Source organism: Diplotaxodon limnothrissa, linkage group LG15 (assembly GCF_057381915.1).
Source record: "Diplotaxodon limnothrissa isolate DT_005_m linkage group LG15, D_limnothrissa_male_GT1.1, whole genome shotgun sequence".
NCBI classification, from domain to species: domain Eukaryota; kingdom Metazoa; phylum Chordata; class Actinopteri; order Cichliformes; family Cichlidae; genus Diplotaxodon; species Diplotaxodon limnothrissa.
In genome coordinates, this window is record NC_140610.1 from 17,469,915 (window position 1) to 17,497,522 (window position 27,608).

The following is a 27,608-nucleotide window of genomic DNA, read 5'->3' on the forward strand; positions in this document are numbered from 1 at the left end:
TCCGGTTTCATATGCAAAAAAAAAAAAAAAAAAATTATTGCGCTAGCTTACGTGGTTGCAGAGCTACTGGGATTTAAAAATAGTTACGCAAAACAGAGCGTGCCTGCTCCGACCGGCTCTAAAGGGTTAAATACAGCTCAACAAAATGCATCTGAAAATTATCTTACCACAGCTCAGAATCTGTATCATAAGGATATCTCAATAAGACAGAGTGTGAACTTCCTGTTAGAGAAGTTTTCTTCACAAAGTTTAAGGACTGACTTAATCTGAGCACAGAATGTAAACAAACAAAGATGCTGGTATTCTGCTTAACTCTTGCTCTACTCTTTTCTTCTTCTCCACTTGTGGTTTTTCACTCACAGCTCAGGACCTCGTGTTTCTTCTGATTTGAAGGCACCATGAACAACACAGCAAACCTGACCTCTCATCAAGATTTGTGGCGCAATGTGACGGTTGGAAACACCACCTGGGTTTACCGTCCTGCTGTGAACTCTGCTCTTAATGATGCCATTTCAGTAGTGATTATAATCATAATCATCATCAACATGGTTTCACTTGGATGCACCATGGAGGTGTCTAAGATCAAGGTGACCAAGATCAGCAGTGAATTCAAATGTATGTGGTTTGTGTATATGCAAAAAAGCATTGTGACAAAGCTTGAAAAAATTTCACGTAAGCAGGATTTTCGAGGATGTCCTTATGCCTGACAACACATTCCAGTTCCTGCAAGGAATTGCTGGCCATGTTTAGATAAAAAGGATAAAATAAGTAAATATGGTTAATGTGAAATTCTCACATGTTGGCAGCAAACCATGCAATCCATTCATGAGAAATGACACAGGGATAAAAGTTGTAAACACATAAACATGAAGAAAAGGAGGTGCTAAAAGCTGTGGAAAGTCATGACGCCAGCTGAAATCAGTAAATAGAAAGCAATCCTGCCGCTTAATGCAAACTAATTTCCGCAGTTTCAGTCCCAACTGAGCCTATAAAAAGGTGTCTCATTACCAAGGTGTCACACAAGAAACATAAGATGAAGGGTAAAACCAACAAGATTTCTCAAGACCTTCGCAGCCTTGTTGTTGCAAAACATAGTGATGGCATTAGTTACAGATAAATATCTAAACTAGCGAAGGTTCCAGTGTTGCACTGTAGGGGCCATAATTTGGAAGTGGAAAGAACATAATTTCACCATAAAATGGACATGACCTGGGCCCTGTTTCAGGAAGCCGGTTTAGTGGAAAAACTGAGTAAGTATACCCTGAGTTAACGAAAACTCTGGGTTTTCGGTTTCACAAAGCGAGTTCAGCTGCAGCCTGAGTGAGTCACTATGACGACACACTCCGTGAAGCTAACCTGCCCCCTAGCAGGTTTACTACAACTAACCCTGACTGTCTCCGCCCCTTTGTCGGAAACCTGACAGTAGGAAGTGTCGGACATGGCGTGCCACTTCCTTGAAGAGCCAGTAGATCGTGAAGCCCAAATTCTCCGCAGAGCTCTCCGCCGGGAGAGAGTGATCAGAGCGCGTTTGGACATTTTATCATTTCCTGATGATTGTCTGTGCGAACGTTACCGTTTTTCAGCACAATCTATAATTTATTTGGATAACATCCTCAGGCCATATATTACGCATGTGACACATCGCGGACATGCTCTCAGTTCATTGCATATTATTTGTATTGCACTTCGGTTTCTTGCAAACGGGAGCTTTCTGTATAATATTGATGACGCTGAGCACGTTTCCAAGGCTACCGTCTGTCGGGCAGTCAGGAATGTTACAGTTGCACTGAAACGTCTCCTGTACTCGTCTGTGGTGTTCCCCGGTCACAGACCCACAAGATTTATCAAAGAGGGATGCCACAAAATTGCAGGTATCAGGATGACCAAAACTTAATGTATGATGTGGTGATACTTGGACTACTACTTAAATTGCACATTTATTTTCAGGGTTCCCAGGCGTGATTGGCTGTACAGATGGCACTCACATTCCAATCATTGTTCCTTCACTAAATGAAGGAGACTATGTGAACAGGAAGTCTTTCCACAGCATTAATGTACAGGTACATAGTTCCCTGTAGCATGTCAAACTAACAAATTATTTCATTATAGTAATGGATGCTAATTTGTGTTCTCTGCACTGTGAAGATCATATGTGATGCTGCCAACATTATCACAAATGTGGAAGCCAAGTGGCCAGGCTCTGTCCATGACTCACAAATATTCCGTGAATGTACACTGAGCACAAAATTTGGACATGGTGAGTTGAGAATACTTTAAAATATATAAAGACCAATTGCTTCAGGGACATTTGAACTGAAGTGTACCCTTCTGTCTTAGGAGAGTTCACTGGCTACTTGCTTGGTGATAGGGGGTATCCATGTTTACCCTATTTGCTTACCCCTTACCCTGACCCTGAACCGGGCCCACAGCAGCGATATAATCTGGCTAATTGCAGGACAAGAGCCAGAATTGAAATGACTATCGGAATGCTTAAGGCCCGGTTCCAGTGCCTGCAAAGACTCAGGGTCACCCCAGAAAGGGCATGTGACATTATTGTGGCATGTGTGATTCTTCACAACATTGCCACAATTAGAGGAGAACACTGTCCTTCTGAACCAAACATCAGCAGTGATCCAAACCATGAACATCCTGACCCTCCCACGGACATACAAGATGGAAGCGCAGTCAGAGACACCATATGTCACAATCATTTCCTTTGACCCATCACCTCAACATGTTGAAAGAAGAATAAACAGATTTTTTGTTCAACTGGCTTTATTGGTCGCCTGTATTTCCTGTACACAAAGTATTAAAAGATGTAAACCTCAAAGTGTCTCTGTTGCTTCCTCCTCTGTAACAGCTGTCAATGTTTCTTCATTATTTTCCTGTAGTAAAGAAATAAACAACATTGCTGTTCTACTGTAAACTCATATAATCTGTGGAGTATTACTCACAACTGCATGTTGGTCTGGCTCAACAGGAGGCTGCACCAGATGCAGTACACCATCACCATCAACTGATAGAATATGAGGTTTATACAGGTCACTTATAACTTACAAGGGACCAAATGGCAATTAACAAACATACCAATCACCTTACACTTCATTGTCATTATGCTCTCAAAGACAACCAAGACTGAGGGAAGGCAAAATCAGTAGGAAAATAACTTCACTACAAAATAATCCATTATGGTAAAGAGTTTATCAAATGAATGAGTAGCACTGCAAAGGTGACTGTGAAGAAAGGATGTATGCACATCATGTATTATTTTGAATTTACCCCCTATGTAGGCACTTGTGTCTTGCGGGGTTATTGACTCAGAGGATGTCCCCGCAGAGATGCCTTCGGCCACAGGGCGCCCACTGTTTTGGCTGAGGGCCAACTGCTCAGCCTCTGTGAGTGGTGGTGGTGGAGGACCCCCACCTGTTTTTCGGGCCTCCGCTTTTTTTCTGTTGGCTATAACGGGCCACATTTGAGCATACAGAGTAAGCAAATATGTACTTGTAATGTGCTCAGATAATTTCAATAAGTGCTTACAGACAGAAAATTAATGTAGCCTCTAACTGCAATTGATTTACATGGGACAAACAGACCAAGCACTATGGCTCATAATACAATTACACCTTACCTGTTTGGACTATATTTTTATATTTCATTTTTACTTGCTGCCAGGCACGTTTGGGGCCTGTTGGGTTGCACCTGCGCTCACATCACATCACAAAATAAAATGTATAAAATAACAAATAAAATAACATATGATAAAATAACGTGTTAAATGGGTGGAAATCCCTAGATCAATGTTTAAATTAACACTCACGCATTGACTCTGTCGGCTATGTTTTGCCATGCATGCTCCCTTTCTTTTGCAGCTGTGGCTGTGTTACTTTTTTCCGCGGAATTTGCATGTTATCGGCATATGCTGCCATCAGAATTTCGGCCTCAAGCGCTGTGAAATACATTGACCGCGCCTTCTTTCCCTCCGTCTCCATGGTGACTCGCTTAATCTGTGCTCCGCTTATCAGGGCTTTATGTATCCTCGTCCGCGCGCTTCACTTGGGGTTAAAGCAACTCCGCGTTGACTGAACTAATTGTTATCAGCCTTTCTGAAACGGAATATTCCGAGTTGGACAGTTCGGGGTTACTCAACCGTGAGTGTCGTTTTTCACTCTGAGTTTTCCAAACCGGCTTCCTGAAACAGGGCCCAGGTGCTACCAGACAGACGAGTGAAAATAAACATCAGAAGAGTTCAAGTCCAAGAGTCAAGGACAGAAAGACCTGGAATCAGCAGGTACGATTGTTTCAAAGAAAACAATAAGTAATGCATTAAAACGCCATAGTCTGTAAGCATGCTCATGAAGCAAGACTCCATTGCTGAACAGAAACCATTTTGAAACATGTTCAACGTTTGCTGAACAAAATTTAGACACATCTGTGAAATACCGGGGGAATATAATTTGGTCAGACCAAAACAGAACTCTTTGGATGCCGTAATGCACACCATGTTTGGAGGTCAAAAGGCACTACACATTACCCTAAAATCACCATACCGACAGTGAAGTTTGAAGGTGGGAACATCATGGAGTGGGGGTATTTTTCAGCACATGGCATTGGCATGCTTCATATAATTGAAGGAAGGATGAATGGAAAAATGTACCAGGACATTCTTGATGAAAATCTGCTGTCATCTACCTGTCATGATAGCTGTGTGGCAGGCAGGATGAGGACCCAAAATGCAACCTCACGGACTCAGGGGATAAACTCAAAATCACAGCTTTAATGCTGGAAGGCAGATCACAAGAAATACAAAACTTAAACCGGGAACAATAACTAACACTTGCAGAGAGACACAGGGAAATCCACGCAGCTATGAGGGAGACTACGACACAGAACTGAGGGAGACGCAGACATAAATACACAGAGGGTTAACGAGGGAAGTGGGAGCACACAGGGAACACAGCTGACACAGATAATCATAACGAGACAGGGCAGGAGTGAACACAACATGACGCATACTGACGAGAGACTGTCAAAGTAAAACAGGAAGTACACAGAGGTTCAGACAGGAGGAGAGAGCACGGGGAGAACACAGACATAACCGGCTGGGGGAAACATGGAATAAAACACGAAAGGGGACAAGGGCTCATGAATACATAGAGGGGCACACAGGGGGTGAGAGTCACAAAGGGAAAGCACACAGGGAACAACATAACAGGGCAACTCAGGAAACAGAACCTAAACAGGGAACTGAATACAAAAATACAAGAGAACTAAGAATACTGGGCCAACACGGCCCAGGACGATGACACTACCAGGATGATGACGATAAAACAAGGGTGGACGTCCCAAACACAGATCCAAGGAAACTCTGTTAGTTATGGATATGCCTGGTTTAAATCTCTTTGTGTAGATTGGATGGGTTGTTAGTGACATCTGCCTTTGAAATGATGTCAGTACCACCTTTAGAAATATATTCACTTAGCAAATTGGTAAAGTGTTCAATACTTATTCAATACTGCCATTGAAATGGCAAGTGAAGGAAATTACCGTCCCGGGTTTCCTCCGTGGCGTGAGCGATAAGCAGAGTTTTGTCCTTTCCTTCTAAGATTCCTAATTATTTAAAGTAACACTCAGGTATGCCATTCAGCGTGTTAGTACGAGCTCGGGAGCAGCTTGGGAGAACAAGAAAACAGAGACTGCTTTAGGTTGCCTTCCCAATCGACTCAAAGGTTTATTTGATACACAGCAGTTTATATAGAGGAAAAAAAGGTTCGTGTGTCAGCAAGTTCTCAGTTCAAACCAGTACAGACCAAATAAGGAAACGTCTTCCTGCCTTGTGAGCAAAGAAGTATCCTGTGTGTAGTTTATCAGTTCAGCTACAATTTATGATCATCCCAGCAAAATACACAGAATACAGAGTTCTTTCATTAGTGAATTCTGAAACAAACCACCTGGCCTTTAACGAGCCTCCTTCTAAGAGATAAGGAAGGGAGGATGGGAGTAAGGAAGTGGTCTCATCTCTGTGGTGTTTTCGACCTTCTGGTACCAGCTTGTGAGTCTTACACCTTAATTCTTGGGTCACAGAGAAAGAGAAAAACAACTAGTAGATGGGCCTTATTGAGTAACAGAGTTTTCCTGCATAATGTCACTATAAAACAATATCCAGTAAATGCTACCATGGTACTAAAATACCTAACAGTTCCCCTCTTTTATTATTTTTAAAAATAATAACTCAAATAGAAAGGAAAAATCACAAATGTAATAACATAATATAAAAAGCAAATCATAAAATGTAATAGTTCACAACGTAATGTTCAATATACACATCAGGAACATCATTGGTAACATCTGACACATAATCTGGGTCAATTTGTGCCAATTGCAAATACATTGAAGTAGCTGTACTAGTAGCTATACGGGTTATCATTGAACGTACACAGGGTACCACACAACAGACAATAATCATCAAAAACATGCTGCAACGGTTACAAAGGCTACAAGTAGTTCCTTCCATCTCCCAAACGTGTCCTGTAGCCACTTATGTAGCCACTGACCGTGACCTGTATTGGCAATTAGTTCTATCTGCAATGCTTCAAGTTTATTCATAGCTTGTGTGAATGAACCGTTAGGAGCGGTATTATTGGGAATGAAAGTACAGCATACATCAACGGTTACTAAACCACAGGTACCGGTCCAATTAACAGGTAAAGCTAATCTAAGGGTATTATTGCACAACCAATAAGCATGTGGGATTGGTCTGGTCAGGCGCGTGACCATGTGTGATTTAACTAACTCCCCCCAGTCAGTATCATTTAAGACACCGTCTGGGGGAACAATGATCGATTCTCTGCTCGAACTTGAACTGTGTGTGTGTTCCTCCAGATATGATACAACTTCAGCCACAGAGACAGCTAGCCATGTCTCATTACAGCGTGCACCTGGGGAGTCAGAGAAGAATGTATAGTTATCCTTTGTATAATCTATGTGTGTGTCTGGGCCAGTTAACTTTAGTCTGCGCAGACATATCATACTAGTATTAAAATGGAGAGGGATCTGTCCTAAGGGCAGTCAGGGCTTTAACCTATTCTTAGTGCGTTTCATTGGGGCGCAGGTCCCTGCGGTGTCATTAGATAACTTCAATAATTCGCCTAATGGAGTCTCAGGGTTAGTTGGTGTGTGTGTGTGTCTAAGTAGGCAGTCGAGAGGGCTCAGAGTCAACTGTAAAGTGTCTTTAAAGAGAGCATTATCTCCGCCGATTTTCTCTAGTCCCTCAGTGAGGGGGAAACCGGATATGGGGTATCCTACTATTACCTGTTCTGGATTAGCCTTTGAACAGACATAACAGTTACTGTTTCCTAAATCACGAGCGGCTGTTCTGGCATTTTCATACCAGGCGTTAGCTCCTGTTCTAGAGGGCGCATAAGATGGTTTATTAGTGGGGTCTATGTTGCTATTTACTGATTTTAGGGAGCGTGAGGAGTGCATTAAGTAGGTGTCTTGCAAAATGGAGCATGAGGTATAGTCAGCAAAATATGACCTGCAGAAATGTGAACATGGTTGCAGTTTACAATACAAAATAGCAAAGAAAAATCCTAAGGTTAATGCGATAGGTATGATAAATAACCTAAATATATAAGAAAAACAGTTCTTCAGTCGTCTTCTGGCCTGGTCCCAGGTTCGAGAGACACAGAATAAGCGTCGTATGATGACAATGGGCATTTCATTTTCTCCATTATCAGGATGGAATGAGTCTGGCTTTATCAGGTTAGACATCATGTGGTACTTTTGGCTTTCTGTTCCTGCTGGATGTTTGAGTACCTTGTTGTGGCTCTTTCAGGCGTTGTGTGTTAATCAGTGATTGTGTGTGTGCACTGGATCCGGGCGCTGGCTCGCCTGAGATGTCATCTACCCGTGTGTTTTTATTTGCTCTAGTTCCGGGCGCTGGCTCGCCGGAGATGTCGTCTGCTTGATCCGACGCCTGAGATGGTCCGATTGGGCTGGTCTTAACCCTGCTGGCATGAATCCACTGAGGTTGTCCGTCTGTGAGGATGCTGGTTCTTCGTCACTGCCAGTAAAGCCTGGGGGCTGGAACACGCGCGGCCTCCCAGAGTGTCCTTGGGTTTAGTGACTTCTCCAACATGCATCTCCTTGTCTCCACTGGTGGAACTGTGGAGGGGAAAGGCTGAGAGAGACAAACTTTCTGATAGTTATTATTCAGTTTTTCTACCAGGTTGTGAACATCAGTGGACAATGCAATATACATCACCTTCTACTAGCGGTGCCCCTCTGGAAGCTGACCATGGTGTTGGGAATAGTCTTATTTCAAATGGAAATAATTTGGTTACTGTAGATTGAGTCATTCTAATCTCACACAGGACTTGAGTAAGTAATTTGACCCAGGTCATTAAAGTTTTAGCACACTTTTGAATTACTTCTAATGTGAATGAAGATCCTCTATCACTGTTAATCTGGTGAGGTATTCCGAATCTGGGTATTATTTCATTGCTCAACTTTTGACAGACTACTTCTGCAGTTTCTTTTGAGGTTGGATAAGCTTCTACTCATTTACTAAATTGATCCACTATTACCAGTAAGTACTTGATGCTTCCTTGCGCTGGCATGTGTGTAAAATCAATTTGTAATGTATGAAATGGAAAATCTGGTTGTGGTAAATGCTGATGTTTTGCTTTTGAGCTACCTACATTAGTTCGCGCACATGTTAGACAGGTTGCTAATATGCTTTTTACTGCATGTGATGTTTTCTCAATTACAAATCTTAATTTTATTGCCCCTATTACCCCTCTTTGTCCGACATGACTCACACAGTGAAAATGTCGGGCAAGGACTGGCATCAGGGAATATGGGAGGGCAATCAAACCCTTAAGATTTTGTATAAGCCATCTCTGTCATCTAAGGTACAGTCATTATTCTCCCAATAGGTGTAATCACATGCAGAGGCTTGCTCTTGTATGAATTTTAAATCAACATTTGTTCCTAAATAGTCTGGGAGTTTAACAAGTGACAGCTGTAGGGGCACAGATAATACTTCCTGCGGAGGTGGGAGCTGTGATGCAGCTGCAGCCTTGGCTGTCACGTCTGCTAAGGCATTACCTGTTGCTTCGTCTGTGTCAGCTGTACTGTGTCCTTTCGTTTTTACAACTGCAACGGCCGATGGTAGCTGTATAGCCTGAAAAAGTCTTTGAACAAAATCAGAATTTAGCAATTTATTTTCCATCAGCAGATCTAAATCCTCTTTGTCTCCACAATGTGCCAAAGTCATGCACAACGCCAAATGCATAGCGGCTGTCTGCGTAAATTGTCACATGCTTATCCAAATGTAGCTCACAGGCGCGTATTAAAGCCATGAGCTCTGCTTTTTTTTGTGCTGAGTGAAATGGTAATGAGTGAGCCTCTAGTATGATGTCAGGCAATGTCACCACTGAATAGCCACAAAGAAATGAGTTGTCACTCGGCCTTGAACAGGACCCGTCCACATAAACCGTGGCTGAGTCTGGGATAGGTGTTTGCTCTAAATCTGGACGTGGTGCTGTGGATTCCTGTATACGTGTCATGCAGTCATGATCGTCAAGCCTGTCTGAGCCATCCTGTCGGTCAGAAGAACATAGCATAGGATCAATAAATGTGCTGGCGAATCAGGTGTGCTGCTCGCTTTTATAGTGAGATTTGCATATGTTGTTTAGTTATGTTTGCTAGAATGGTCGTGACCTGGTGATTGGTGTGTAGAATAGTGTCATGTGAGAGTGTGAGCTTCTCGCAGTCCCTTATCATGATAGAGCAAGCTGCTACTGCCCTCAGGCAGGCCGGCAGTCCCTGAACAATTCAGGCAGCACCTTTGAGTGGCGGAGGTCAGCACTCCCTGTAATGCATTGAAAGAGGCAGTCATTTCTGTGGACCACAGTATTCGAGGAGGCTTGTCTTTTTTACAACAGTCACGCAGAATGTGGTCATGAAAAGAACAGTCTGGTATCCACTGTCTGCAATAGTTCACCATGCCCAGGAAGGACAACATTTCCTTCTGTGTAGTGGGACGAGGGACGGAGGTCACAGCTTTGACCCTGTCTGCAGTCATGGAACGTTTTCCGTGAGACAGTGTGAATCCCAAATATTGAACAGAAGTCTGACAGTACTGCATTTTCTTTGCAGATGCTTTGTGGCCAGTCTTTTGGAGGTGCTGGAGAAGCATGTGTGTAGCAGTTTGACATAGTTTTTCACTTTCAGCACAGAGGAGGAGGTCATCCACATGTGGATCAGGGTGCAGCCCTGGAGGAGTGAAGCACCATTGAGAAAGCAGCAGAGCTGTCTATCATGCCTTGGGGCAAACGAGTCCAAGTGTACTGCTTATTTCTATGTGTGAATGCAAATAACGGCCGTGTGTCTTACTGAGAAAAAGGAGCGGAGCATAAATCCACCACGGTAAAGTGTGTATGCAAAGCATGTCAATATGCTGTGAACATCTGAAACGAGAGGTGGCAGAGGAATGTTGACTGCATTAATTTGCCTTAAGTCTTGTATGAAACGCCATACGCCAGGTTTGTTAGGCTTTGGCACAGGATTGACAGGAGTATTATATGGAGATACTGTAGGCTTTATTACTCCTGTAGTCTCTAAATCTCCTGTCATGACATCTAGGGCTGCGGCTTTTTCGGCAGAAATGGGATGTTGCTTGACATATACTGGCTTGTTGTGTTTTAATAGGTGTACGTGATAAAGTGTACAGTCAATAAATCCTGTATCATTCTCACTTTTAGACCACAATGTCATATTCTGGTATTCAGCTGGCAACGTAAGTGCGGAAATAGTACAGTCGATAGGGTAGGTTAGATCTATGTGACGACATATTTCGTAACCTATGTCTGAGTTATGTAACAAAATCACTGTTTGACCTTCACTTGTGTGAGCAGTTATCATGTTGTTGAAAAGTGTGAGAGAAACAAAAGTGTGGCTCCCAGTCATGGGATTACCTGTTAGTGGCGTCTGTACACGTTTTTTTTTGGCACAGTGTGTGACATAGAGTACCGGACAAAAAGGATGTTGAGTTCATTCTCTGCTGAGGGTCCAGCTGACACAGAGGATGTTCCTTCTCCATCATGTCGGTACATAGGGCAGAGAAAACATAAGCTGTTATCAGTGTCAGCAAACATTTCACCCTTTATGTTAAATTAAATACACAAATTCATTTTTGCTTTGGGTGTCTGCGGCTGCTGGAAAACTGAGCTAAATTTGCACCTCTAGCTTGTCCAACAGTGCATAAAGCGTTTTATGAATACTAGGATAGATTCATCAGGCTTCTGTTTACACATAGTTACTGCATTTAAGTCAATTTTGTCTCTGGACATTGTTAGCAGGAATTTCTTTAGATTCTTAAAGAAATCGGTGATTTTGTCATTATTTACCCACAAAAACTCTGCAGTTGTGGATGCTTTATCATGCTTTGGGTCTGTTTGTTTACTACCGCGAGTGTTGGCGTGAGGACCTTTGTCATTCCGGCTTTGTTTTTCCTTTTTTCCTTTTAGATAAGTCTTTATTAAAGTTCGGGTAACAGGTATTTCTTTAGCTACCTCTTAACCTCTAGCTACGATATCGTGGCGTTTCATGTGGGTGTCTATTGTGGACACTGCCTGATGCAAAAGTTTTTCTTCATAGTCGTCTAAATTGTTTTTCATAAGTTCCTCACATTCTTCTTTCAAAAGTTTTTCTCTCCTTTTTTTATGTTCTGCTAATTCTTCCTCGCGGCGTATATATTGTTTTTCCTGATCCTGTTTAAAGAGATGGCTAAGATCCGTTGCATATGATTCAGGTTTTTTTCGTCGCTTTCTTTTGAGCTGGTTGGATCAAAGCGCTGACATTGTTTGCGTGCAGCTGCTGCAGCAACTATTAATTCGGTCTCATCTTCGTAAGGCGGTGGGGCTGTGGGCTGAATGGCTGAACATGCAAGACTAGCTTTTCCTGCGGTAGGTTTATGTTCTTTGCTAGAGCCTGCACTAGTTTTATTTGATGTTAAAGCATCTGCGCCTGGTTCCGGTCCTTTTGTCCATAGCGGTAACATTTGATGCATCACGTCGCGGCATTCTATCATATTTTCTACAGGACTTTTTAAGCAGACTACTTTTCTTATCACAAATGATATTCAACATTTCTACTGACCTGGTTTCTGGCGATAATCGTTCGGGATAAGGCTCCGGAAATAAATTAGAATGCATTGAACTTCTTAAGTTGTAAACAAAGTCAGTCACATAAGCACTCCCGCATGTTCTGGATACGTGATCATGGACGTCTTCACCGATTCGCGGACGTAGGTTACACGTAACCGGAAATGGGAGTCGTACTGAGCTGTTGTTTGAGACTTTAAATTTAATTTTTTTTGGTTTTACAGGTAATTTTGATTTTTTATCGGACTTGTCTGTGGTTTTTGAATTATTCTGACCCATGTTCAGTGATTTCCAGAGGGGTTTACACGCTTGAAGGATTTATGTTAGTATTTTCGCTGCGGCACAGCTGAGGTTACTTTAAATTTATTGCTAGCAATTTTTTGTTTGTGTGAGCAACTCTCACTTAGCGAGCAACTTCTCGCTTAACGAGCAACTTCTCGTAAAACAACAGGCAACTTCCTGTGTCTTTCTGCTTTTAATTTACTGCTTTTAACCCTTGTATGGTAATCGGGTCTGTGAGACCCGTTCAACTTCTCCCTGTGTCACTCTTTGGTGAGCAACTTCTCACTTAACGAGAAGTATTTAAGACAACAGGCAACTTCCTGTGTCACTCTTTCTGAGCAACTTCTCACTTAACGAGAAGTATTTAAGACAACAGGCAACTTCCTGTGTCACTCTTTTGAGTGAGCAACTTAAACAAAATTAAAATATTCAAGACAACAGGCAACTTCCTGTGTCCACCAACACCACACAAGGGTTAATTTACTTTATTCGGGGACTGAGGAAGTCAGTCAGTGTATCTCTCTGGATCACTAAGTGAAACTTCGTCAGCATATCCCGTTTTTTTATGGATCGATCACTGAGAGAGGCATAATATGGTCTCTATATAAATATGAAAGACGCATATTTACCTTCTGTCAGCGGATCCCACTTCTGACACCAAAATTGAAGGAAATTACCGTCCCGGGTTTCCTCCGTGGCGTGAGCGATAAGCAGAGTTTTGTCCTTTCCTTCTAAGATTCCTAATTATTTAAAGTAACACTCAGGTATGCCATTCAGCGTGTTAGTACGAGCTCGGGAGCAGCTTGGGAGAACAAGAAAACAGAGACTGCTTTAGGTTGCCTTCCCAATCGACTCAAAGGTTTATTTGATACACAGCAGTTTATATAGAGGAAAAAAAGGTTCGTGTGTCAGCAAGTTCTCAGTTCAAACCAGTACAGACCAAATAAGGAAACGTCTTCCTGCCTTGTGAGCAAAGAAGTATCCTGTGTGTAGTTTATCAGTTCAGCTACAATTTATGATCATCCCAGCAAAATACACAGAATACAGAGTTCTTTCATTAGTGAATTCTGAAACAAACCACCTGGCCTTTAACGAGCCTCCTTCTAAGAGATAAGGAAGGGAGGATGGGAGTAAGGAAGTGGTCTCATCTCTGTGGTGTTTTCGACCTTCTGGTACCAGCTTGTGAGTCTTACACCTTAATTCTTGGGTCACAGAGAAAGAGAAAAACAACTAGTAGATGGGCCTTATTGAGTAACAGAGTTTTCCTGCATAATGTCACTATAAAACAATATCCAGTAAATGCTACCATGGTACTAAAATACCTAACAGCAAGGTGTCACCTGAGTGAGCCGGAATAGATGGCAAGAGTGAGGCAAGACTATACTTCTCTGCTCCGACTGCTGCCCCATGACCTGAACCTGGATAAGCATCAGGAAATGGAAGGAAGGAAGGAAGGAAGGAAGGAAGGAAGGAAGGACTGATTATTTTTACTCAAACTAGAATAAAATCTTCAAATATTTACAGATACAGGATTTCGGAATAATACTTATTGCTATGAATACAGAAAACTGAAAGTTTACCTTTTTGAATTGAAATGTACTTTTTAATGTTTTGAAGTGTGTTTATATATCCAGTGATATTATTTCTGATCAGTTTTCTACCTTCTTCTGTTTCCTGTATCACCTCATGAAACCTAAGGGGGTGGCTATTGCAGTTGTGTCCCAGTATGTGATCATGCCTCTTACAGCCTTTTGCTTGGCTAAGGTTGGTATTACGTTAAATAAGATTAGAAATAATACTTCATATAAAGTTAGTTCCCCGCAAAATTTTTGAAGAGATTCATAATAAAAATGAGAAAACTATATAAACTGACTTAACCAGAAAGAAGATGTGGTGGGGCGTGGTCTGCGGGGCCGTGCGGACGCACCTGCACGGCATCCGCAATCACGCCCGCCGTGTTAAAACACGGGGACTCAGGGGTTGGTGGCGGTGTGGTGTGACGTGAATCAAATAAAGTTGGCTCTGAACGTCGCTCCGTGGTCCCGCCGTGCCTTATTCATGCCACATTGGTGCCGAAACCCAGGAGGCGGCATGGCGGGTACCTACCAGAGCCAGGAAAGGAAAGAGCTGGCCGAGATGGTGGCCGAAATAGCGGCCACCCAGCGGAAGCAGGCGGCGGAGGTGCGTCGCCAACAGGAAGAGCTGCGGCAGGAGAGCGAACGCCACCTGGGGAAGATGGCAGAGCTGGCAGCGCTGCTCTGGGCCTGGGCGCCACCCCCACAAGTGTGTCCCGAGGACAGTGAAGCGGTGGAGGAGCCGTGTGGGTCACCTCGGCAGCCGGAGGTGGTGGACGAGCCACGCGGGGGTCCGAGCCTGCCGGAGGAGGAGGAGCAGCCGGGTGAAGGGCTGCTCCTGCCGGGAGCGGTGGAGGAGCCGCTCCAATCGGAGGCCGAGGACGAGGCGGGCGAGGGTCTACACCTGCCGGAGGCAGAGGAGTCGCTCCACCCGGAGGGGGGCGAGGGGCGGTGCCTGCTGGGGGCGGAGGCGCAGTGCGGGGAGCCGCTCCAAACGGGAGTGGCGGAGGCGCAGTGCGGGGAGCCGCTCCAAACGGGAGTGGCGGAGGCGCAGTGCGGGGAGCCGCTCCAAACGGGAGTGGCGGAGGCGCAGTGCGGGGAGCCGCTCCAAACGGGAGTGGCGGAGGCGGTGGCGGAGCAGCTGTGCGGGGAGACGGAGGTCCCTGCTCCAGGGCAGCCTGTGCAGCCGGAGTTGGAGGCAGAGGAGCGGGACAGCCCCGCTAGGCCGGGGATCGGCGGGCTGGCTAGTCCAGCCTCGCTGCCACCAGTCGATTCTGCGCGCCTGACGTCTGCCCAGCCGCCTGTGTGCAGGAGCGCACGGCCATGCCTGTGGGGCCGTGTCCGCTTGCTACGCGGCCGACCTCCGGACCAGCTTCGCCGTTGCCGCTGGATGCGCGGGCGGCCACCGGAACGGACGCTTCCCCGTCGCTTGGTCAGGGGCTGGGGCGCCGATGTGTAGGGGCCGAGTCTCGCCCCAGTTCGCGGGGGGGGGAGTAGGTTCGGCCGGATTGCTCCCCGGCCTCAATCGGGCGATGGGGGTATGTGGTGGGGCGTGGTCTGCGGGGCCGTGCGGACGCACCTGCACGGCATCCGCAATCACGCCCGCCGTGTTAAAACACGGGGACTCAGGGGTTGGTGGCGGTGTGGTGTGACGTGAATCAAATAAAGTTGGCTCTGAACGTCGCTCCGTGGTCCCGCCGTGCCTTATTCATGCCACAGAAGATTAATATTGAAACAAATCAATTTTTAAAAAAAAATGCATTTTCTTTTTCCATGCTGTCGGCATACTTCACAAGCGCTCTCATTTTGGGTAATAAAGATCTTTATTATATAAAGGGGCCTGATTATTCATGATTTTTTTTATGTGAGGATAATCATTTTAAATTCAATTCTGAATTTAACAGGGAACCAATGAAGAGAAGCTAATATGAGGGAAATTTTGATTTCTCTTTCCAGTGTCATTTAGTACTCTTGTTCTTCACCCTATAATACATAGTGGCCCAATATAATTGAATTTGTGTTGCTGTACCAGTATATAACTGACACCAGATCAGCACTTGTATCACTGTTAAACCTTGTTACTGGCACCCTGTAAGAGGTTATTGTGATTTTGTGTTACAGGGGTTCCAGTTGAGTGATATAACAGCTGTGGTTGTTCTGGTCTGTGGCTGCTGTCCTGGAGGACAGTTCTCCAACACATTGACTCTGGCACTAAAGGGGGACATGAACCTCAGGTACACATGGGAAGTTATATTCTTGTAATACATTTATATTAAAAATGTAATTTGAGGTGATCATAACCCTTGTCTTTCCCTTCAGCATCGTGATGACTTCCTGCTCCACGTTGTTGGCTATGGGTATGATGCCTCTCCTGCTCTACATCTACTGCCAGGGTTTCCCCAGCGTGCGGAACGCTGTCCCGTATGTTCAAATCATCTTATCGTTGGTCTTGACCCTTGTCCCGTGTGGCATCGGCATCCTCATCAACACCTACAGGCCGCAGTATTCAAAGAGGGTCACAAAGGTTTGTGAAGAGAATGAAGGTCAGACAGATCACTAGAACTGATTAACAGTGTTGATTAATCAGTTGGTGCAGGAATGGCAAATAATGACTTTAATAACTGATATTTGTTATATTGTTTAACAAAAGACAACAGAAAACCTGTGGATTCTGTCATCTTAAATGTTAGGATTTACTGATTGTTTTTCACTTGACAGACAGAGAAATTGAATAACTCTAGACATCAATCTGTGAACTGATACAATTCCAGAGACTTGATAATTCGTAAGGCTTTGGAGACTTTGGACACACATCAGATCTCCAAAGAAAAAAGCATGCTGAATATCTATAATAATGTTAAATGGGTAATGTGTTAGGAATGAAGAAATTCCATCTGATGGAAACGAGAATCATTAACCTATAGAGGTGAATTCAAAGACACCCGAAAATCAAAGAAAAAAAAATATGTAAAAGGTTAGTGCATTTTGCTGAAATTTCATTGTAGTTTGTAGCTTGTCTAAGGATCTCAAACAGATACCTAATGGTAGTCAGAGTGCTGTTGCCTAGCCTGTAGAGGTCTCTGCATTCCTTTGATAAGCCCCCGCTAACCATCACTGACCCACCTGCTCTCATCTGTGAAAAGCACAGGGTGGACCTGCCAATTCTGACATTTGATGGCAAATGCCAAATGAGGCTCCACAGCATCAGGGAATGAGCAGAGGTGTCACGGTCTGCAGCGGACGGACCGTGTGTGGGAGTGTGAGGTTCCAGGTGCAGACATAGACGAGGAGACAGTACTGAACTTGAAACGAAAAGCAAGCCTTTATTTGGGCTGATTAACGTGGCAAACAACAGAAAGCACAGAGGGAAAACTAAACTAGAAGCTGAACTGGGAAAACTAAGAACTGACACTAAACTCAGACAGCAGGGAAAGCGAAGACAGGGTGACAACAATGCATATGGGAGACTACTATGAACAGTACTCTGTGCTGGAACAACAAAGAACTATACACGTAAGTAACATGACCAGCACAGAGTCCTGAAACCTGGCGTAACATGGGGGAAGTTGAACAGATGACGCGGTCACGAACAAAGGAAGACTGAGGACTTAAATACACACATGAGGTGATCAGTGGAGACACATGAGAACACAGCTGACTAGAAGGAAACATAATGACAATACAGGGGAGAGTAACACTAACTACAATGAACAAAGAACACCATACTCTTTCAAACTAAAACAGGAAACACAGAGACATAGACATGGAGATAGAACATGAACTTAACCTAACCAGAGACATGAAACATGACAGGTAGACACACGGACCAGGGAGAGATGACAAAAGGGACTAAGAAACCAAGGACTAAACTGCAAACTAGAAAACAACTAGATGCGTTAAACTACACATGTGGATACAAAAAATATGCATTAGAACTTAAACCCTGGGCCTCACGGCCCAGTACCGTGACAAGAGGGCCCACTAGAGGACGTCTGGCCCTCAGGCCACCCTTATGAAAGAGACATTCACACGATTTTATAGGGCTCTGACAATGCTCATCCCGTTCCTCCTTGAACAAAGGAGCAGATACAGGTAGAGCAGGGGAAGCTACCTGAACGCTACTCCCACAGAGGTCATTATATTTTTAATAATTTTACATCTTCACTCCGTACAACACTCTAGCTCCTCTGGGGAAAAAAAAAAAAGACTCAAATAGGAAGTACTTGACTCCCTGGTATAACTTTCAAACGGGCATCTTAAAGCAGATAACTCATAGGCTGGAGAGGAAATGGTGTCTCACTCATTTACAGGATCAGCCAGGAAAAATATTGTTTGGCTCAATAAAAAAAGAGGATTTAAAATCCTCCTGATCACATACAAGGTCTTAAATCTTGAATCGATTTTTAAGACTTTGTAATACCATTTCACCTTAATAGAGAACTTCTGCTCTCAGACTGCAGGCTTAGTTGTGGTTCCCAGAGTATTTAAAAGTAGAATGGGAGGCAGAGCCTTCAGCTGTCAGGCTGTTGCCTCTTCTGTGAAACCAACTCCCAGTTTGGATTTGGGAGACGGACACCCTCTCTATTTTTTAAGATTAAGCTTAAAACGTTTTGACAGAGCTTATAGTTAGGGCTGGATCAGGTGATCCTGAATCCTCCCTTAGTTATGCTGCAATAGGTCTAGGATGTTGGGGCTTCTGATGAAGTGTTTCTTCTTTACTCACTATGTGTTTATACACCACTCAGCATTTAATCATTGGTTATTATTAATCGATGGCTTGTGACTTTGTCCTGTTTTCCTCCTCTCAATCCGAATTGGTCACAGCAGATGGCCACCCCTCAGTGAGCCTGGTTTTGCCGGAGGTTTCTTCCTGTTAAAAGGGAGCTTTTACTTTCCTCTGTGGCCAAAGCGATTGCTCATAGGGGTCATTATTAGGGTTTTCTTTGTTTTCAATGTATTATTGTAGGGTCTTTACCTTACAATATAAAGTGCCTTGAGTTGCCTCAATTCAACTTGAGTTGAGATGAATTGACAACAGTCAGAAATGATGAGGTTGGAAAAATCCCAATGGCCTCCATTTCTGTTTTGAGTGTTGTCTTGTTGTTGATTTCATCAACATCCGAGCCACTAAAACTGATTAACAACTCCCTCTGCTACTTAACTGATCAGATCAATATCCCAGAAGTTTCATTTACTTAATGCTATACTCTGAAAAGTGTTCCTTTAATTTTTTGAGCAACATAGAACCAAAAGAGAAGTCAAACACTGATTTATTCCCTCTCTTGTTGCTGTTGTTAGGTAGGCATCATTATCTTCCTTATTTTTAATGTGGTGACCTTGACCTTAGCTATTATTGCAAACGGACGCTACATCCTGACTGTGCTGTCTCCTTCACTCTTGGCCATCGCTGGTCTCATGCCTTTGATAGGCTACTGCTTTGGATATGTCTTCTCTGCGATCTTCAGACTCAACCAAAGGTAGGTTATTTGCTTAATTCAGTCATTGATCGATATTATCGACATTGATGATCCTATGAGGTTTGGAAAAACATATAGATAGATCGCTCTCTCTCACTCTCTCTCTCTATATATATATATATATATATATATATATATATATATATATATATATATATACACACACACACACACACACGACTTGTAAATAATCCTTCCTTGCCTTCAGGGAGCGGAGGACCGTTTACATGGAAACAGGCTGTCAGAATACTGCGCTGTGCTCCACCATATTGAAGGTAGCCTTCCCTAGCGAAGTGGTGGGTCCTCTGTATCTATTCCCGGGAGTCTACTTTGTGTTTCAGTTGTTCGAGGCAGCGATGATCATCATGCTGTTTTGGTGCTACCAAAGGTTCAAGGGAAAAGAGAAAGGTAAGAGTGACAGCAGGTTTCAGAGGTTACATTTTACCACAGGCCTTTTATTACACACGATAAAAAAACAAGAGTTTACAGATGTCTGGCTGATCATTATTTCACAAAAATTCAACTGTGAATTGATCAAGTGTGGGTTAACTCACTGAACTACATCCAGGTTGCAGCATCTCAGATTGGGGGCTTTGCATTACTGAAGTTGCCATATTTCAAATATATTAGATTAAACACTTTTAAATTTTGTGTTTGAAGAAACAGTACTTTTAGCACTACACAAAGCATAGAGCAGAAAAATACAGATATATTCTTTATTGTACCTTTATGGGCTTGTAAATTGGTCGATACCTTCTAAGGTACTCTTGTTGTTCCCTTTCATGTTGTAGGTTATGGTGACCAGTCTTGAACCACTAATGGCAATATTATACTCATGTACTGGTACCCAAACTGACCTTTTTAAAAAGGTGCCACGTTAGATACAGTGTAATTTATTCTATATATTTTCATTATTAATAATGTATTTGCTTTGATTGTTAGTCATTTAAGTGGTCTCATTGATCACCGAAAGCATTATGCGCCTCACATCTGCCTCAACATGTGGCAACAGTGCTAACCACTGCACCACTCTGACCTGACACAAACACACAATAAATGTCAGATGGTATTAAATGCTCAAGTACGCTTGAGCCTCAGTTAACAGCACAGTTAAATGCTCATTTTTTAAATGCATTCTGTATTTAATAATTAGTTAGTAATTATTATTAACATCTGGCACTCTCAAATAGTTTAATTGAGTTCATTTCAATTTTATTTATATAGAGCCAAATCATAACAGTAGATGCCTCAAGGGAGTTAAGTACTAATATATTATATTAAAGTCTTGGATTCTAAGTTTTTACAATAATACAGAGAAACCCCCAACAATCAAACGACCCTTCTATTAGGAAGCACTTGGCCACAGTGGGAAGGAAAAACTCTTGTTTAACAGGGAGAAACCTCCAGCCGGCTCAGGGAGCGGCAGCTATCTGCAGCGATTGGTTGGGTTGTAGTGGAGGAAGACCTAGTTTACCTAGTTATTCTAGACACAGGAACTTGAACACATAGTACATTACTAAACACACCGTCTGTGGTTGAAGCAGCAGAAAAAAAGAGGCAGAGAAAATGAACAATTCCACCATCAGGTGTGGATGAGCGAAAACAATACACAAGATTATGACCTGAGTCGTAACAAAAGGCAAACACCAATGAGCCCACAAAAAGGTTTCTGGCTAAGAGTCTCTGCTGCCTGTTCTTGTTTTCCATTCTACACACACACAAAAATGGCAAAACGGCGCCAAAACACTCCATCGAAGAATAACTTTGTGATTGTGTTTTATTTACCAAATCTTAGGATTTTACATCTAACCACAGGTTGAGAAACTTTTGTGCCAAATCTTGGTTTGTGTTAATGCATCTGCTTATCTGACCCACAGAGCCTTACCAGCCTGCGGCCACTGGAGAGGCTCTGAAAGAGTCTGATGTGTGATGTCAATTACCACTCATATATTTCTCTATTAGCATGCATTGTTATACTAAAGGGGATCCAGACGAAGGAAACAAAATCCTACAGCTTACTGAACAAACAGAAAAATGTGCAACTGTATTTCTTGATTATTATACGATATGAAACCTGTTAATGTTTCAGTAACTTCAGTTACAAAGCACCAGTGAAAAGAAAATCCAGTTTTAAATAAATTTTTGAAAAATTAGAGAAGTCTCTTTTTCCTATGTCATACAAACACAACATTTTCGCTTAAAATAAATTCATTATGTACATAAATGTACTTTTTCCAAGATCTTGTCCACCAAGTACCAACATTATCACTGAGAGAGAAGCTATGGAAGCATCTAAAAGAAGCATCAAAAGTTTCCCGGATAAATAGTTGGATAAATATGTGGAGTGGTCTGTGAGGAATCATCTGCTTCTTAATGTAAAAAAAGATCAGACAGATAGTGATCAACTTCAGACGGGAGAGCATGATGATGTGGTGGAGTACAGGTATCTGTCCACAGAGTGTGTGTACACAAACGGGGTGAGCAAGGAAACAAATGTATTGATTTAGAGGAGCTTATTGAGTAATAGTTAATATTTTTCCTTTTATTTACTCATTTATTTTCATGAAAGTATTTCCAAGAGGAGGAGCTTCTTTAGCACTTCTCAAGATGCTTAACTCACCTGTGCATTAGATGGCACTTCTGCACAAACAGAAGCTTCCATGTGTCATTTGAAACAGACAAAAGGAGTAAGGAGTGACAACATGAAAGGAATTGATTTTATGACACAGAGAAAAGCGAAGAACGTGGCCCAATAGGTAAACATAGCATTATATAAACCGGTAAACATATTTCTCTTGTTTAAACTGCAGCTGTTCCTTTCTTGAAAATCATCTGGAGGATTTTGGTCATTTCTTCTTTTTCTGCTTTCTGCAGACAGACTTCTAGGTTTAGACGTGCAGTTCTCACCTTCAAGACAGTCCAGACGTCAGTCTTTAGACTTTAATGAAGCTTTGCTGTGCTGTGTTTGTATTATGTTTGTGTTTTTGTTTACTTCAACAGAAACAGACATTTGCAATTTATGTGCACACAGCATGTGAGCAACATTTAAAAACCCCTTGAAGATCTCCAAACATCATGCTCTTAGGGAGGTGACGGGTGGTCGTAACTTTTCTTACAGTGGGAGAGGGGCAAGGATGAGCTTGGCTGAAGGTATAGAGATATATGATGTTCTGTTCAATGTTCTTTGTGTAAGAGTGTCTGTGATAGGGTATATAAGATGTAAGGGCGGTGGCCACAATTCAGAGATGATCCTAGTGTTTTGGCTGGGATGTTTCTCTCCATGTTGTAATATGTTATTAAACTATTTCAAAACGCTCACCTGGTTTGTTGCAGGTCATTGTTAAAATTTCCATAACAATTTGGCGTTGTCGAGTAGGGTTCCTCATGTTACAGGTATAGCCCTTTAATGAAGGCTGTGGAAGGATGTGTGGGACTGCTCCTGGAGGTGTGTGTCTGAGTGAGGGAGAGAGGAAAACAAGGGGATCACGAGTAGCTATGGAAGAAAGAAAATAAAGGCATTAAAAAGGGAATATAACAACTCCCACAGCAGCCCGAGGTGTGTATTATGTGTGTGTAATATTTTTAGAATATCAACAAATTAAATCCATAGTAAAAAAGAAATTTAAACTGGGTCAAGTTGAACTACAAACACCACCAAGTGTGGTTCAATTTCTTACTCTTAAAACCCCCAAATTACTATCCAAAATATACAGAATGCTTTCTAAAACAGATGAATCAATATCACTTCCTATTGCAAAATGGGAAGCAGATTTATCAGCTAACTTAGACCAAAACTTCTGGCCTCAGATTTGCTTAAAAATCTTTCATCTAATTAGAAATCCCAGTCTTCAACTAATTCAATACTAAATACTACATAGAGTGCACTATACAGGTCATTGGATGTTCAAGATGGGCTTTACGTCTACCAACAACTGCTCACACTGTCAAACCAATACACCGGACAATTATATTCACGCTCTTTAGTTCTGTCCACCAGTTCAGAAGTTTTGGCGTGAGATATGTGAAGACTTATCAAAGTGTCTGAAATGTAACATTCCAACTTCCCCTTTAGTGTGTTTGTTGGGCAGCTTAGATAATGTCACTACAGATAAGAATATAGCCCATATGGTTTTCACTGCCCTATGCATAGCCAAGAAAACAGTCCTCAGGAACTGGAAAAATAAAAGTAATCTTAATTCTAACCAATATAGAAATTATCTATTAGATTACATTAGTCTCAATACAGCCTCTGCCACCACATCAGATCAATTGCTCTGGGCTCATTTGATCAGCTCCATCACCTAGTGGGGGTGGGGGGTCATAGTTTGGTCCCACCTTCGCTGTTTTGATTGATGTGGGGGTAGGGACAGGCTTAGGGCATCGGGGGGTTCCCCAGGAGCATCTTCCTTGGGGGGCTCAACCCTGGGTAGCGGTCATGGCCAATTAGGGGCTCTGTTGGCTCTTAGGTGACGGTTTCCTCGTGGCTGCGTGCAGCAGGGCTAGGGGAGGGTCTGTGTTGATGGACGTGGGTTACTGACCTGGTAGCCTGGCTGCCCCTGGGTGGGTCCGGGACGTGCGTGAGGTTCTGGGGGCGCTCCGTCTCTGGGCTGGGGCCCTGGCTGGGCCTCGGGGGCTTGGGTCCTGGTTGGTATGTTGCTGGGGTTGTGGGCGGGTGGGTGTATGGGGGCCCGGCCCCGGCGCAGGGTGCCGCCAGTGCATCAAGCCACCTGGGGGGCTCTTCAACTGGTGGGGGAGGTTGTTACACCTTGCAGGAGCTCTCCTCTCTTCAGGAACTCACTCTGCAGGAGGGGGACATACAGGAGAGGTGGAGGAAGATCTCAGCCTGGGCGTCTATTGTCTTGTGTAGTCTGGAAGATGAGTGGATGACGGGGTGGGTGCAGTTTTCTCTGTGGTGGGGCTGCTCTTTTCAGCTATGACTTTTGGTGCTCATGACTTCTATATTTTTGAGATATTGAATTTTTTTTTGCAATATTTTTTGCCCATTTCTTCCACATTATCAGTCTGGTCACTAGTTTTCCTTGCCCGGTTGAGCTGTGTTTTAGCTCAGTGAGATGAGCAGCCGTTCTCAGACTGGGTTCAAATCCCTCTTATGGCAACATTTCTTTCAGTTACCAATTCAACTTATTTAACTCTTTTCAACACAAATTTCAGCTTTTTCACCCCTTTTCAGCAAAATTTTCAGGTTTTTTTTGCTGTTTTCAGAAAGACCAGGAGGGCCAGGTTCAAATCCTGCTCAGGGCAACTTTTTTTTTTCACCACTCTTCAGCAAAAATTTCTCCGTCTTTACACCTTTCAGTAGAATTTTTTGCTTTTCACCACTTTTCAGCAAAGAAATTTTGCTTCTTCACCTGTTTTCAGCAGAATTTTCAGGTTCTTCACCGCCTTACGACTTTTTGCAACTTTTTAACTTTTTCAGCTTTTTTCAGCAGACATCTTCAGCGTTAAGGCATCCACACAGCATTTTCGCAGGAAATGCAAATTTTTTCTAGTTGCATATGAGAGCATGAGGGTGTGCAAATTGTGTGGATGCCCTATGACACAATTTGCATTTCCTGCATCCACACTATTGAGTTCCTGTTTCTCGTTATTGTGTGGATGCCTTTCGGCATCCACACTATTGAGATCCTGTTTCTCTTTATTCTTTATTCTACTTTATTGTGTGGATGCCGACAGTTTTTAAAGTTTGAATGTTTGAATGTTACCATTCAAACTTTAAAATGTTCTCAAATGATTGGGCTATTCCTGTATGATTCAGCTTTTTCAGATCTTCTATCCTTTTAATCTTATCCCTCTTTAAGTTTTCAGTTGCAAAATTGTGATTTTTCACAAAATAAATGCGTTGTTATGGTTGCTATGCAATTAACTCAGAGTGGACAGTGAAACTTTGTGAATTTTCTCTTCATGTCCAAACAACTTCTTGCTACTCGCTCAATGTCCACTATACCCCCACAAATTATACATCAAAATGTAGGTATTTTTGCTGGCTTCAAGAAAATGTCACTATCATTGTTGTGGGACTTATAGATTTTTTGCAAATCTCCTCAGAGCAACACAAAGTCGGAAAACTCTCCATTGAAAGTCAATGGAGAGTTTGTTCAAAATCACCGCTGGATTTCTCTAATGAGAGGCATTTTCAAATTGTCATATCTCCAAAGTTAAGACATAAGGCTTGTCCGAGTATATCTTCAGACACTCCTGACGCTCACAATTCAAGAATAATTTTCTCACCTATTACCGTTCTGAGATGAGGTAGACTTGTTTGAGGGTAGGAAATTCGTCCTTCGCTCAGATTTCTTCAGATTTCAAACTCTGGAAATGAACCACTTTTTTCTCTCGTCATATTTTTTTAACGGATTTCCAGAGAGACCTGAAAATTTCCATGACTGTTCACCAAAGCCTGCTGTCTCTTACGGTGAAAGAATGATTTTGATGCTCCATTTAGATTTAGAGTTAGAAAGCGTTGTTTGAGGGCAAGTCAAGGCAGTTTTTGCTTCTCCTCTACTCAGTTACAGTGTATTACAAGTCATATATCTTTGATAATTTATATTTTATCTCTGATTTATGAAGACCCATTACCATCCTTACCATTGCTGGTATGGATTCCAAAAAAAAAAAAAAAGTGTGCGTATGTATCAGAATCAGAATCAGAATCAGAATACTTTATTGATCCCTGGGGGAAATTATTTTTTGTTACAGTGCTCCATTTTAAACCAACATTAAGACAAGACAGACAATACGCTAACTAAGAATAGTACAATATATACATATATATACATACATACATACATAAGTCACTTATAAATAAATATTTGGAAAAGAAACATGTGTAGTTGTAGCAGCAAACAGTGTGTTAAGTGGATGCGTTGTACAGGGAGATGGCCACAGGCAGGAATGATTTCCTGTGTCGTTCAGTGGTGCTTTTCGGTAATCTCAGTCTCTCACTGAACGAGCTCCTGTGACTGACCAACATGTCATGGAGTGGGTGGGAGGTGTTATCCAACATTGTCTTTATCTTGGACAGCATCCGCCTCTCCGACACCACCTTGAGGGAGTCCAGCTCCATCCCCACAACATTGCTGGCCTTACGGATCAGTTTATTAAGTCTGTTGGCATCTGCGACCCTCAGCCTGCTCCCCCAGCATGCAACAGCATAGAGGATCGCACTGGCCACCACAGACTCATAGAAAATCCTCAGCATTTTCTGGCAGATGTTGAAGGACCTCAGTCGCCTCAAAAAATAGAGACGACTCTGGCCCTTCCTGTAAAGTGCTGTGGTGTTTTTAGCCCAGTCCAGTTTATTGTCAATGTGTACTCCAAGGTATTTATAGTCCTCCACAATGTCAACACTGACCCCCTGGATTGAAACAGGGGTCAAGTGTTTCCTGGTCTTCCTGAAGTCCACGATCAGTTCCTTGGTCTTTGCCACGTTGAGCTGCAGATGATTCTGCTCACACCACGTGACAAAGGAGTCGACCACAGCCCGGTACTCTGTCTCATCATCCCTGCTGATGCATCCAACCACCGCAGAGTCATCAGAAAACTTCTGAAGATGGCAGGTCTCTGTGCAGTGGCTGAAGTCTGTGGTGTAGAGGGTGAAGAGGAAGGGGGAGAGGACAGTCCCCTGTGGTGCCCCTGTGTTGCTAATCACCTTGTCAGACACACACTGTGGGAGACGTACATATTGTGGTCTTCCTGTCAGGTAATCAACAATCCAGGACACCAGAGAAGCATCCACCTGCATCGCTGCTAACTTATCACCCAGGAGGGTCGGCCTGATGGTGTTGAAAGCACTGGAAAAGTCAAAAAACATGACCCTCACAGTGCTCGCCGGCTGGTCCAGATGGGTGTAGATACGATTGAGCAGGTAGATGATGGCGTCCTCAGTTCCGAGACGAGGCTGATAAGCGAACTGAAGGGGATCCAGATGTGGTCTTACTATGGGTCGCAGCTGGTCCAGGATGAGCCTTTCCAGGGTCTTCATGATGTGGGAGGTCAGTGCCACGGGCCTATAATCCTGGGGGCCACTGGGACGAGGCGTCTTTGGTACAGGGACGAGGCATGATGTCTTCCACATCACCGGGACCCTC

At 43.1% G+C, this 27,608-nt stretch overlaps 1 protein-coding gene across 3 annotated transcripts; it reads left to right on the forward strand.

The window, feature by feature from the left end:
* The first annotated feature begins 398 nt into the window (after positions 1–398).
* On the forward strand, positions 399–21,430 carry LOC146617346 (hepatic sodium/bile acid cotransporter-like). 3 transcript variants are annotated; one of them, XM_085372861.1, is made up of 7 exons: positions 399–588; positions 14,128–14,213; positions 16,145–16,257; positions 16,343–16,547; positions 19,322–19,500; positions 19,709–19,908; positions 21,378–21,430. In XM_085372861.1, the coding sequence occupies exons 1-7, from the start codon at positions 399–401 to the stop codon at positions 21,428–21,430; spliced, it is 1,026 nt and encodes a 341-aa protein (XP_085228987.1). The 3 variants fall into 3 exon arrangements, with proteins under 3 accessions (XP_085228987.1, XP_085228986.1, XP_085228988.1); XM_085372860.1 differs by having other exon boundaries at positions 399–587; positions 14,103–14,213; XM_085372862.1 differs by having other exon boundaries at positions 399–587; positions 14,103–14,213; positions 19,709–19,775; positions 21,378–21,413.
* The last annotated feature ends 6,178 nt before the right edge of the window (positions 21,431–27,608 follow it).